The sequence below is a fragment of the Crotalus tigris genome, unplaced genomic scaffold (genome assembly GCF_016545835.1).
Source record: "Crotalus tigris isolate CLP2741 ecotype Arizona unplaced genomic scaffold, ASM1654583v1 scf7180000017716.2861928, whole genome shotgun sequence".
Lineage (NCBI taxonomy): Eukaryota > Metazoa > Chordata > Lepidosauria > Squamata > Viperidae > Crotalus > Crotalus tigris.
In genome coordinates, this window is record NW_024096587.1 from 1,640,911 (window position 1) to 1,655,340 (window position 14,430).

General features: G+C 35.4%; 1 protein-coding gene across 2 annotated transcripts in view; it reads left to right on the forward strand.

Annotated features, from left to right (window-relative positions):
* USP5 (ubiquitin specific peptidase 5) overlaps positions 1–14,430 on the forward strand; it is a 28,753-nt gene that overhangs the window by 8,013 nt on the left and 6,310 nt on the right. For both annotated transcript variants that reach the window (XM_039338759.1, XM_039338760.1), the window contains exons 9-13: positions 27–98; positions 1,971–2,052; positions 2,175–2,300; positions 3,597–3,750; positions 6,529–6,703. In XM_039338759.1, coding sequence (XP_039194693.1) covers positions 27–98; positions 1,971–2,052; positions 2,175–2,300; positions 3,597–3,750; positions 6,529–6,703 — 609 coding nt within the window. The remainder of the gene's footprint in view (positions 1–26; positions 99–1,970; positions 2,053–2,174; positions 2,301–3,596; positions 3,751–6,528; positions 6,704–14,430) is intronic.

Genomic DNA, 14,430 nt, shown 5'->3' on the forward strand with positions numbered 1-14,430 from the left:
TTGTTGTTGTTTTGGTTTCTTCATAGGTATGTAGACAAACTAGAGAAAATATTCCAAAGTGCTCCTACAGATCCTACACAAGACTTCAGCACCCAGGTGTAAGTAATGCCCTAAAGGGGTTGAACTGCCATTTCAATATTAACGATGTTCTCAAACAGATGGGACTATAGAGGGACCCATCTGTCAGTTGGATTGTGCTCAGTTCTCATTCTTTCCAGTCCATGTCGTTTCTCTGTTGTAACGATGCTAAGAAAAAGACTCAGGCATGTCTTGAGCAGAGGTTTGAAGCTGCATGACACATCTTCACACAGCTTCTCCAACTCTGAGTTTATTCTTTTTTATATACTTTTTACATACATAGGCTTTACCATTAACTGCTGACATTTTACATTTAGAAGTTTAACCTTTAGTTGTTGACATAAAGTAATTGAAAAATTCCTTCATATAAGCAATTATTTTCTAGTAACACATTACCTGTTGAGAGCAGGTAAAACAAATATAGGTAAATTAGGAAAGGAGAAAGAACTGATAAAGACAAGAAGAGATAAAGACAGGAAGAGATAAGGGGGAACTTATTATTTAGGTAGGTAAGATATTAAGTCAAAAAGGGGGTGATCTTTTGGCTGCTTCCTTGGGACAAAGGGTATCAAAAGGTTATGAGTTTTGTGGGGGGCAATGCACGGCAGTTTGCTGCACGTGCAAATTCCTCCACACTCTGTCAATTTGAATTTTTTAAAAAAAGCTCACAGAAAGACGCATTTTCTTATACATTACATATTATTTGCAAAAATGGGTTTACTACAGTTTTTTATGTAATACACCCATTTTTGCAAATTATATTTTCTCAATATAATTTGGGTGGGCAGATGTTCCTTTGAAAGTTCTTTTTGTGAACTGCAATGTAAGATTTAGAAAAGAGGATTGTGGTATATTTCTAGTTCAAAATGAGCCGAGGTGGTGCAGCAGTTAGAGTGCAGTACTGCAGGCCACTTTAGCTGACTGTGTTCAACAGGTCACCAGTTCAAATCTCACCGGCTCAAGGTTGACTCAGCCTTCCATCCTTCCGAGGTAGGTAAACTGAGGACCCAGATTGTTGGGGGCAATGTAAATATATATATACATTGCTTACTGGTGGACACCGCTTAGAGAGTGCTTGCACTTAAAGCGGTATATAAGTCTCATAAAAATAAATAAATAAATAAAATGGATTTGAGAAACCAGAACAACCAGCTTCTTACCATCCCAACTCAATAGGTGAACCACACGTGAGCTTAAACAATCATGTTTTTTGTTTTGTTTTGCATTAATATCTTGTATAAAGAAAGTCCTTACGATTTGTAAATGGTAGTCTTCCTTATGAACTAGCCATTGGGGTTTATTCAACGAACCCTAAGTAAAAGAAGGCACGATTTAGCATAGTGCCATTATTTAATGTTAAACTATTCAAATGGTACAACAATCCGAATCCAGCCGTTCGTGTAGAGGAAAGCTGATTATGCTGAAAATAAAAATACTTTGTACGTTATAACTCGAAATGTTGCTTAAAAAATGAAAAGAAAAAGGAGGCACTCAACGTGTAGTTCCTTAGAGGGAAAACTAACAAATTTAGTGCAATAGAAAGGGGGGGAACTTTTTAAAAATTATTTTCAAATTGTACTGATGACCATATTGCTTGAGATTCTTTGGAAATTGTTTGAGGCATAGAAAATCTTTCGTTTAGACCAGTGTTTCCCAAACTTGACAATTTTAAGGCATGAGGACTTCAACTCCCAGAATTCCACAGCCAGCAACGCTGGCTGTGGAATTCTGGGAGTTGAAGTCCACATGCCTTAAAATTGTCAAGTTTGGGAAACACTGGTTTAGACGGTTGTTCGGATAAACTGGGGGGCTCCCTGCAACTTTTCAATAGATTGCAGTATTCTTAGTCCCATCCCTTCTCAGGACTAATTTACATTTACCTGCTTTTCCAGAGCCAAGCTTGGCCATGGGCTTCTCTCTGGGGAATATTCCAAACCTGCTCTTTCAAGTGGAGAACAACAGTCGGACCAGAAGGTAGGGCTGGGGGGGTTAATTGTCCTTGAGGATGGAAAGTGGTGTTAACTGTAGCTAACACTTACCCAGGGGAAGGGGAAATTTCATTTTACATACTCCTTTGAACTCTTTTGTCTTTGCAGGGTATACAAGATGGCATTGCCCCGCGAATGTTCAAATCTCTTGTTGGCAAAGGTCATCCAGAATTTTCTACTAATCGCCAGCAAGATGCTCAAGAATTCTTCCTGCACTTCATTAACATGGTGGAGGTAGCAACTTTTAGGGTCAAGAATTTCATTGCTGGGAATGGGAATAGGACAGTACTTGTGCTGATGACTTGGAAGCCTGAAGAAATGTACACAAGACAAATGCTGTAACACATAATTGACATGAAAGCTGTTACCAGCTTGTTTATCTATAGAAAAACCTTCTTTAGCATCCCCCTCTGGGATTCTGGAAAAATAATTTTGAATGGTGAAGTATCCCAACAAAGCACAGTCATTCCACAATGTATTTTATTCTAGAATGCATCCCTAAAATGTATGTTGTGACTAGAATGATGGGATTCTTAGGACAAGATAGTGTGTAGCTTAATAGGGCTCCTTAGTGCAAAGCTTGATGGTCACAAACAGGCTACCTTAGACAGCAGCTTGCTTTTCCCTTGAGATATGCAGCAGTGGAGAAATGTTGGATCCATACCAAGCTTAGATATTTTCCAAGGTTAGAGCAGCTGTATCAGATGTTTCACTTTGTTCATGATCCTTCAAGTATTCCAATGTTTGTAATGTTTTAAAAAAATCTCCAAGTACTGGCAACTTCGAAAGGACCTTAGTCAATACAAGAGTTGCCTCCTGTTATTGATTGAAGCTAGTTGAGAGTAGATTAAGAGAAAATGCTGCAAAAAAATTAGAATTCATGAGCTGTTGCTATCCATGTATGTTTCTTGTGCATTGTATTTTGTTCAGGAAAATCACCAGGTAAATGCTCAAAATGTGTAACCATACAAACAGTACAGGTGTATTCTAGATAATGCTGTTAGACTCTTAAGTTTTCAGGTTACCTTATGCAAAACCATTTATTTGGAATTTTTCAGCTACACCATCAGGTGCCCCAAATGTGGCCTGTTAACCTGTATTAAGTCTTAAACCAATAGCCAAAAAAGATTATCTATTTTTGTTGTGTTCATAGACAGTGTTGAAGTTTGTCTTTGTCGGGTTTTTTCTTTGTTGAGATACGTTTTGTTGTTGTTTGTGCCAATAGATTATAGAAATCACTTTTAATTTTTTAATTTTTTTAATGAGCCATTTTTTTAATGTAGGTTAGTGATAGATAGTGATAGGACTTAGTATGAAATTAGAGAAGGGAGGACATTGTATATCACTTAAACCCTGGAGAAGTGGAATATAACCAAAATAAATGAAAGATGGAAGGTATATTTTTTCTGATTTTGAAACAGCCTCGTTTATACAGTATATTTTAACCTCCTGCATCATACGTGTGTGGGTTATTATGTTTTTGCTTCTCTTCCTGTTTTTCACTTCTTGCTAAATATTTTTCTTCCCCAGAGGAATTGCCGTAGTTCTGAAAACCCAAATGAGGTCTTTCGCTTCTTGGTGGAAGAGAAACTCAAGTGCTTGGCCACAGAGAAAGTGAAATACACTCAGCGTGTGGATTACATTATGCAGCTGCCAGTACCTATGGAAGCAGCCCTGAACAAAGGTGGGAGCACCTTTATAAATCATTTATGAACTGTCCTTTATAAACCATTTTTTTAAAAAATATTTTGTTTTGTGAAGTGTTGAGACCTTGTAGAGATGAATGTCTACATCAGACATATCAAACACAAGGCCCGGGGGCCGGATGCGGCCCGTGAAGTGGTTTCATGTGGCCTGCGAAGCCGGCTGGGAGCCAATGTACAATTTTGTGGTGGTGGCCATCTATGCATTCAATCTTAGCTCCACAAGGCCGTCTGGAAACAGCGAGGAACCAGCCCCTGCCACATTGGCTCCGCCCCCTGGATGCATGCTGGGGAGGTGTCACCCTTTGTGAGGAATGAAGAAATGGACTATGCCTTGGCGCTTGCCCTGGTCCCACCCCCTTCTGCCAGAGATCCTCAAATCTGTCCCACTCCTGCCCAGGCCCCCACAGGCACCCTTGACACGAACGATGTAGAGTTGGCCATGCCCACCCAGTAGGCCACACCCACTCCATCCATGCCTACCCAGTAGGCCATACCCATCCTGGCCACACCCACCCGGCCCCCTGAGGGCAACCGCAATGCTGATGCGTCCCTCAGTGAAATTGAGTTTGACACCCCTGGTCTACATGTATTAATCCTCTTTTCCATGCACCGTAAAATGTGGCTGACAACCATAGCAGCCATTTCTTTTGTCTTGATCTATACTAACGCTGGAATTGTTTTTATTGGTAGAGTAAAACATTAGATTAAGTTATAACATGGTCTATTTCTTTATAACTTAACTTGATATGGGAATTGTGATTTAATCAATAAATGATAGTTAACCAGTCATGCTTTGGTGCAATATGTGAACTAGACCAGAGGTCCCCAACCTTTGGGGCACCAGGGACCGGTTACATGGTTTCCACGGACCAGAGGGGGTGTGGTTTTGTGTGTTGACTGCATCCCGCGGATGGGGCTTTGCTTGTTTGTGCAGCCCAGTTGCTGGCATGCCGCGGCCCAGTACTGGTCCACAGACTGGGGGTTGGGGACCCCTGAACTAGATGGCTCTCCCATAATTACATCTTCTGAATAGGTAACATATCCCTTTGTTTTATAATATTTTTAATTGAAAATTTTAATTACAATAGTAAAAACAAATAAAACTAAATTCCAAGAGAGAAATGGAAAGAACAAATAAAAAGTGCAAGAAATAAAAAAGAAGAAAAAAGATAAAGAAAAAGCAAAGGAATATTTAAATAAAGGACTTCAAATCCTCATCACAACAAGCATAAACATACTTAATAACGCTTCAACCGCATAAAGTTACAAATACTGTATCTCTTCTTCCCTATAATAGATCCCTTATCTATGTGCAGATCCATAAATCATCTTTTCAATGATAGTGTCAGCAAAATGTTTGTCAAACTAACTTTATATTTCTTCCTTTTGCTTCTATACTTCAACCCTTCATCTCTTGGTTCCTGTTTTTTTTTTGCATAGTTTAATTTTTTTTAATTTGCATAGTTTTAAATTTTTAACTGCTTTTCTATTTATCTTTCTATGATCTGTAAGGTTATAAAGAGTCACCTTATCAGAGAGATAGGCAGCATATAAATGTAATTAAGTAGTAGTAGTAGTAGTAGTAGTAGTAAACACTTTTAAAGGATTTGATCTCTCTTTGGGATGGGAAGAGTTTTTCCCATTCCAAAGGCTTCTTCAAGGCTTTAACAAACTTATTTTGTAAATCCAATAAAAAGTAATCATCCAGGTCATGTTTTTGGTTTATCTTTCCACTTTAATTTTCAAAGCTTCAACATATTCCAAGTCATTCTTTTGGTTTGTCATTTATGTTTACACTTTGGGTACCTTCTCTGTCGTATAATCCACTCTATTTTTATTATCCAGTATTTTTAGCCTTGATATTTTCACATCACGCAAAATTTGTTTCACATCTGTCATGTTTATTAATATCTTTTGGGCATAGTCTGTCCATGACAACAGATCATTGTTTATTTATATAATTGTTCCAAAACTTGTAATAAAAGTCTTAGTACTCCAAATTCATCTGAACCCTTAATCTGTTTATAACTTTCTTGGGTCAAATTTTTTTTTTGCCATTTATTTCCACTTCTTTACATTCTTAAGCTTGTAGTTAATTTTTCTTTTATTCAAATATGAAAGTAAATTCACCAGATGGCTTTGTCAGGCTTGTCATTTTGAAGATCTCGAATAGCCTTAAGTAGTAAATAGACAATTTCTGAAAGCGATTAGAAAATGAGGTCAGCTAATCCAGTGCCCTTTCAAAGGCCCCATTGCAGTTGTGAGCATGATGGATGTTCCCTTCATCTCCTGTTGCTCAAACCCGCAAGAGACTGGTATCCTCCTGTCTCCTCACAAAGAGCAGCCATTTGGAACACATATGGATAATTGCCCATCCTCTCCTTATCTAGAGAGGCTCCCCCGAACTGGTATACTTAGTTATTCAGTCTTTGCCACAGTCATTATCTCTGTTCATGTGCAGACAGTTCATGCTTCTCTTGGAAGACTCCCCAACACATATCTCATTTCAAGAAAATATTTGAACTATAGCCTCCTGCAGCATTGTTAACATGTCCTTGCACATACAGGCCTTGTCAATTCCACAGGAAGGGCAGCTAACACATAAACAGCATTTGTCAGCAATGAACTTTTCTGGAGAATGGCTTGCCATGCTCCTTTTCACGATGTACAGCCCAGCGCACAGCTACTTGATATTGCATATCAACGTTCTTTCTGCAAATGATTTCTGAAGGAGTAGACCTTGCTTTCCTTTGCAGATGAGTTGCTAGAATATGAGGAAAAGAAGCGACAGGCCGAAGAAGAAAAGCAGCCACTGCCTGAATTGGTTCGTGCCAAGGTACCTTTCACCTCCTGTCTTGAGGCCTATGGAGCCCCAGAACAAGTTGACGACTTCTGGAGCACAGCCTTGCAGGCCAAGTCTGTGGCACTCAAGTGAGTGGAAAGAGGCAAGAGATGGGCTCACTAGGAGGCACGAATGGGTTTACAAGAAAAGGAAGTTCTAAAATCAGATTGGGTAGAATTGATCCCGTCACTTTTAATTCATGGGTTTGAGTATTTGTTTTATTCAATTTATATGGCTACCCTCCTTGCTATGTGGATAACAACTGGTAAACATGCCATACAAAATAAAATCTAATATATAAAGCATATAACAACAACAGAGGTAAAAACCCATGCAGTACACTGAAACTGCCTCATGGGCTCCCACTTAACATTGGGCCCCCACATCATTCTGATAGTCCCAATTGGAACGTGACAGCACAGAATGTTTCGCTTATTCCATCCCTTTAATTTTCACTGTAATGCCACAAAAATAGTAAGGGAGGTAGTCCGTGCTGAATATGCTGCCACACAATCTATAAGAAAAAAGTTAATCAAAAGAATATAAAATTATAGCAAACAGTGGAAGCAAGAGGAAGCATGCTTTTTGCATATTGTCGTTAAATAGCCACAGAAAATTGAACTCGACAAAATCTTAACAAAATCAGTTCAGCGTAGTTTTAGAAACAGCTTAAGTTCTTGACTCCTGGCTTGAAGCTTTTTCTTAAAATACATTCACACTCCAGATATTTACATTTGGCAAGCTAGTTACACAGCTCAATAAGAAGCAAAGTAATGTTTCTGTAGTTAGCACCCTTTAAACTACAGGATAGCAATCACATTTGTAATATGCATTCACAGCGCAGAATTTTATATCTGCATCCTGCCTGAAAAAAAGGAACAAAATGTTTGCAAATCTGTTTAAAATGATTAATGAAGTTTGGTTACCAGGGAGCATTTGTTATGCTCAAAATGTTTCTGCTTAATCTGAATATAAGTTTATATTCCATTTTTACTGTTTCTTTTGCTAAGCTGTATCTAGTGAAATCAGGGATGAAACCCATGTCTGCTATTTTATTGACCAATGCACTTTTCAGGACTTCTTGAATAAGAGAATATTTTAAAATCTAAATGAGTGAATCCAAAATAATATAAAAATTTGTCTTGTTTAGATCCAAACTTTACACAAAAAATTAGAACATAGGATTTTTGGTCCATGCTTCAGAATGTATGAAGCAGTCATATTGATCCTAGACTATTCTAAATACACAATGCTTTGTACAACCATCCTATAAGAATTGGCCTTTTCTTTTTTTCTTTTGTATAAATTTTATTAGTTTTTATAGGGTTAGGAATGAGGTGGGATCGAGATTGGGATTTGGGTTAGGATTAGGATTAGGGTTGGGGTTAGGGTTTTTCCAAATAACATTCTCAGTATTTGGCAAACAGCATAATGTCTGGATTCATGTGTTTACTAACAAGCAATAATAGATAATAGTTAATTATCATAAACAATATGTTAATTAATTGCTCAATAGTCTTCTTCTTACTAATATATATTCAAAGTTACATATCATATTCCTTTCTCTCTAACATGTTAGAAATTATCCGATGTTCAAAAATACACTGAGTCTTCTTTCTCTTTTATTTTTAAAATCAATCTATCCACCTCTGCACACTCTAAAATTTTCTTAATTAATACTTCTTCAGTTGGTAAATTTTCATTTCATACAATTCTTGCTACAGTTAGTACATGTAGAATTAAATATATACAATCTTTCTCATAATTTGCTCCTATAATTCTGGCTTAAAGTCTATTTGTTTTTTTAGTCATCTTCTCTAAACATAAATGTATTTTTACCCAAAATCTTTTTGCTTTTGGGCATGTCCACCAGATATGATAGTAAGTACCTGGTCTTTGCATTTCCAACTCTTGTTTGAAGTATTTTTAAACATTTTTGCTAATCTCACTGGTGTCATATGCCATCTGTAAAACATTTTATATAAGTTTTTTTATATGCCACTGCTTTAGTTAATTTAACATTTCTTTCCCATAACTTTTGCCAGTCTTCTAATTCTATATTATATCCAAAGTTCTTTGCCCACATTATCATTGTTTCTTTAACTTGTTCTTCCTCCATCTAAGTTTAACAGAAATGTATAGTTTCTTAATCAACTTTTCATCTGTTTTTAACAGTATCTGATCAAATTCTGTCTGTTCCTTATAAGATCCCATTGTTTTAACATCTTTTTCATATCTCGTTTGAATTTGCAGATATGGCCACCATGATAGATCAATACCTTGTTCTTTTAAATCTTGTCTGTCTTTCAATTTTCCTTCATTATTCAAAATATCTTTATAAGTCACAACTTTATCGTAATTACCGTATTTTCTGGCGTATAAGACAACTCAGCGTATAAGACGACCCCCCCCGACTTCAGAGAAGATTTGCATGGTTAGAAAGTCATCTTATACGCTGGAAAATACAGTATTTTCCGGCGTATAAGATGACTTGGCGTATAAGACGACCCCCGACTTCGGACAAGATTTGCATGGTTAGAAAGTCGTCTTATACGCCGGAAAATACGGTAATTAAATTTGGGTAAGTGAAAGCTTCCATTGTTGAAAGCCTTCCAGGTATCTTAATATAAATTCTTGCTTTTATTTTTTTCCCATTCTGAAAGAAGTGCATTTCTTATAAAGTGGCTTTGAAAGTATCTATGTATTTTATTCTTCCCATACCACAGAAGGGCATGCTAACCAATTTATAGGTCATGCCCCTCTAGGTATAATAGTCTTTTGTCTCTAAGCATTATCCATTCTTCAAGCCATGTTAAAATAGTTGCTTGGTAGTGTAACATCCAGTCCGGCAGTCCAAATCCTCCACTTTCTTTCGCTTCTTGTAGCATTTTCAGTCTAATTCCAGCTTTTTTTTCTTTGCCAGATAAATTTCAGTATTGTTGTATTCAGTTCATCAAAAAAGGCTTTTCCCAGCCTTATAGGAGTCATTTGAAATAACAAGAGTATTTTTGGTAAAATATTCATTTTTACTGTTGCTATTCTCTCCAGCATTGAAAGCTGTAAGTTTTTCCACTTTTCCAGATCCAATTGTATTTGTTTTATCAGTCTTACATAGTCATTTTCTTTTATTGTTACACATCTTGCTGTTAGATAAATTTCCAAATATTTTTTTTAACTATTTGAAGATTGGTTTTTTGTTAGATGATTTTTTTGTTTTTCTGTTAGATTATTTGTTAGCACTTTAATCTTTTCTCTGTTTATTTTCAACCCTGCCACTTCTCCAAATTTTTCTATTTTCTCCATAAGTTTAGTGCTTGTCTCCAATAGATCTTCCAATATAAAAACCAAGTCATCTGCAAATGCTTGTAGTTTATATTTTTCATCTTTTATCTCCAGTCCTTTAATTTCTATATCTTGTCTTATGTTTCTATTCAATACTTCCAGTGTTGGTATAAATACTATCTTGTACCTTTTTTAATGTTAAAGGTTTCTGTAAAAACTCCATTTACAATTATTTTGGCTGTTTGTTTACGATAAATTGTTTTAATTACACTTATAAAGTTTTCTCCAAAATCCATTTCCGCAAGTTGCTGAAACATGAATTGCCAGTTTACATTGTCAAATGCTTTCTGTGCATCAAGGAATATTAAAACCATGTTTCCCTGGATGAATTTCATAGTACTCTAACACATCAAGAATCATTCTTAAATTATTTTTTATCTGTCTTTTAGATAGAAAATCATTTTGGTCTGTATATATAAATGTGATCAAAAATTTCTTTAATCTTCTGCTATTATTGAGGCGAAAATTTTATAGTCTACATTTAATGGTGAAATTGGTCTATAGTTTTTTTATTTGTGTTAGAAAAGAGTCTTCTTTGGGTATTAAAGTAATGTTGGCTTCAGTCCATGTATTTGGTATTTTAGCCTCCAGGAGTATTTCATTATATTGTTCTTTCAAAGTAGAACTTAATACATCTTGTAATGATTTATAAAGCTCTGCAGGTAATCCATATGAACCTGGAGTCTTATCATTTTTTTTTACTTTTTATAGCCTCTATAATCTCCATCACTGATATTTTTCCATTTAGTATATTTTGAATATTCTCTGAAATTTTTGGTAAATCTGCTTTTTTAAAATACTGCTGTATTTTTTCTTTTGGAATTTCCTCTGCTTTGTACAGTATGTCATAATAATCTTTGATATTTTTTTAATTGTATCATTTTGAAACTATAATTCATCTTTTAGATCTTGCAGCTTGTTTATCAGTTTTTTCTCTTTTTCTTTTTTCAGTCTATATGCTAACCATCTCCCTGGCTTGTTGGCATTTTCAAAGAAGTTTTGTTTAGCCCTTTTAATCTGTTGAGCCATCATTTTCATCTCGGCTAGATTTAATTTATGTTTTATTATCTCCATTTGTTTCTTAAGTATTTTCTTTTGTGGGTCTATTTGTAATTTTGATTCTAACTTTCTGAATTCTTCCTTCAACTTTAACTGCTGTTATTGCTTTTCTTTATTCTTTTTAGCGGTATAAGTTATAGACAACCCTCTGAAATATGCTTTAGCCGTATCCCACATATTTTGAAGTGATGTTTCTTTTTTGTTGTTTATTTTAAAGAAAAATCAATTTCCTTTGTCGCTAGTTGTATACATTCTTTTTCTTTCAGTATAGATTTATATCTCAATTTCTTGTATCATTGTATTAAGTTCCAAAGATGTCCATATCATATCAATTCTAGACCATGATTTATGTCTATTTGAATAAAATATATATTGTAATTTCTTTGGATTTTTTTCTCTCTCCATATATCTTGGATACAAAGTTCTTCTGCCATTTTAAAAAAAATTTCATCTCTAATTGCACTAAAGTCTCCCATTATACAAAGATTTTGATAGTTTAAATCTAATATTTTTTATATGGTTTTTGATAAAATTGTTCTTGTTTATAGTTTGGTGCATATATTGCTACCATCAATATCTATTTTTGATCCATCATTATTTCCATCATTAATATTTTCCCCTCTTCATCCGCATAAAGTTGTTTAGGGTTCATTGTTTCCTTAATGTATAAATCTATTCCTCTTTTCTTTTAATCTGTTAATCTGTATCTATTGGGATACGAAAAGATATAGATTGGATATGCCACTTAAAAGCAATGGAATTCTTTGACAAACATAGAGCATTTCTGGAAGAAATGCTAATGCAAAGTGAAGTTTTCGGTTGTTCCAACAACTTATAATGTTGTCTCTTAATATGTGTTTCTTGGAGACAGATTATATCCATTTTTAATTTTTGTATTTGTGTAAAGATTTTTCTCCTTTTTGAGAGAGAATTTAGTCCATTTATATTCATTGACAAAATGCAATTATCCTTCTCCAACTCTTTCAATTATATCTAGGTCTTAATCTTCTAGTTGATCTTATCTGTCTCTGATCTCTTGGTCTTGCTCCCTCTTCTGTATATGTGTTTTTAATTTCTTCCTCCTCTCTTGGTTTGACTGTACCTTCTACTACCATTTCTTTTTGTTTCTTTGTTTCTCTCTTTGTACCAGATTCAGAGTCACTTCTTTCCAGAAATGCTCTATGGTTGTCAAACAATTCCATTGCTTTAAGTGGTGTAGCCAATCTATATCCCAATAGATTAAAATCAACCATCTGAAATTCACTCCTTTTTCAATTAATTTCCTAGTTAGAAACTGGTATTCTCTTAGATTCTCTTATTCTCTTAGGAATTTGTTTGAGAATTACAATTTCTTTTTCTTTGTATTTCAAAGGTTCATTTCTTACTCTTCTCAGAATCTCGTCTCTTATAGATCTTTTGAGAAATCTAACATGTACTTCCCTGGTGACTTTATTTCTTCTAGCATAGTTTGAGTTGACTCGATAGATCTGATCTAATTCTCTTTCCATTTGCTGTTTCCCAATTCCTAATGCGTCTGCCAGTAATTCTGTTATCAAGTTTAGGAGATCCTCTTCTTATCTTCCATTATATTTTGAAATCTTGAAAAGTATGAGGCTCTTTCCATCTCTTATCTCAGCTATCGAGTCTTCTAGTTCTCAATTTATTTGCATCAATTTCTGATTTTCATCTTTTAAGACTTCTAATTTCTGATCAACCTCAGTTGATTTATCTTCTTTTTTTGGATTCTTTGTTGATTATCTGTAATCATCTGTTTAAAATTTTCAAATTGAGAGTTCATGTTAATTTTTTTATTCATTTTATCAAAATCACTTTTCATCTCCTCATGATTTCTCGTTATAACTATCAAGTGAGTAGCAATTGCCTCTTGAATTGCTTGTAGAGTTGCTTGAGTTTCCTTTTGGAAGTTTTTAGCCTTTTCTTGTTGGAGTGTTGTATCAATTGATCCCTTATAGACTGGACTTGCAGAAGCAGAAGAGGGAGCAGAAGATCCTTTTTTTCCAACTCTAGATAGATTAGGGACACTCATGTTTAACTTTTAATCATATTTTATAATCCATCAAGTAAATCAAAATTTATAATCCAATAGGCTCCTAACAAATAGGAGAGGTAAATAATAAAAATAGTGAGTAGTAAAAAAGAGGGAAAAAGAAAAAAAATTATATACCAAAATTTGTAATCCAAAGTGATCTGTTCAAAGAGATTTCTTGTTATTCACTCTTTCAAAACAGCTTGTAAAAATTCCAGGTCAAGCTGTATTTGTAATCCAGGGAAGTCAGATGACTTCAAATACAATTTTTATTTATAATTGTAATCCATCCTGTAGAAAAGGGCAATCCAAAAAGAGTCTTTTCTTTTTCAGCCACAATCTTCAGGACTATAAATTCCAAGGACACCAAAATGTTTAAACTATAAGCTGTGTCTGGGCATACAGCCAAGTTTTAAAACTCCAATCAAACCAACTCAGTAAGATAAAGAAAACAGAAAAAAAGCAATGTTAAATGTAATTCTCAGTTTTGCCACTAGATGTCATTAGATGTCTGTTCCCATCATACTTCTAAAAAGTTTAAAAAGTTAAAACCTGATGGTTTCCAAACAAGGAATAAAAAAAAAAAGATTTATAAATCCAAAAGTTTCCCAAATTATCCTTCTTTTATGCCTCGGTTATCTTCACAATATTGTTATAAGTCAGTTTTAATTTCCCCAGGCTTAAAGCGCCGCTTATAGTTCAGGAGAGAGGGGTAAAGAAAAAAGCCCCCCCTCCCTGGAGCTTGGGGATTTCTTGCTTTTAAATATTTTTTCCCAGAACCGGTATTTTCACTTGCAGAGAGGTAAGGAAAGTAGTCTCACCCAGATCAACTATTTTGCTTTCTGCTTTTAGAATTCGTTGTCTCCGATGTTCAGCTGCTTCTGGCTGACCGCATGGGTGCGGTCAGCCTTTCTTCTTGCTGATCCTGAGGGCTCCTTTGGATCAAGCGGATCAGCTACCGCTGGCCTGCAATCTGCAAAGTTTCACCCTTTGGCCAGTCGCCTCTATGGGGCGACTTTCGGTCCTATTGGACTCCCTAGCTGGTAGAAATCGGGCTTGGGGAACGGAGCTCCATTCCCCAGTACCCATCTTGCAGCGACGTCACCGGAAACCTCCAAGAATTGGCCTTTTCCAACCAATTGAAAATGTAGTGCACAAAAGCAAAAAGTATCAGGTGGCATTCAGAATCGATGGGACCCCTTAAGCTGGATACTCTAAAGGGTGTTTTCAAATGAGATGCAACTTCATTGTGTCAGTAATTATTCTGGTGTACAGGTAGTTCTTGACTTCTAAGCATTTGTTTAGTGACCATTCAAAGTTACAACAGCACTGAAAAAAGTTATTTATGACCATTTTTCACACTTACAA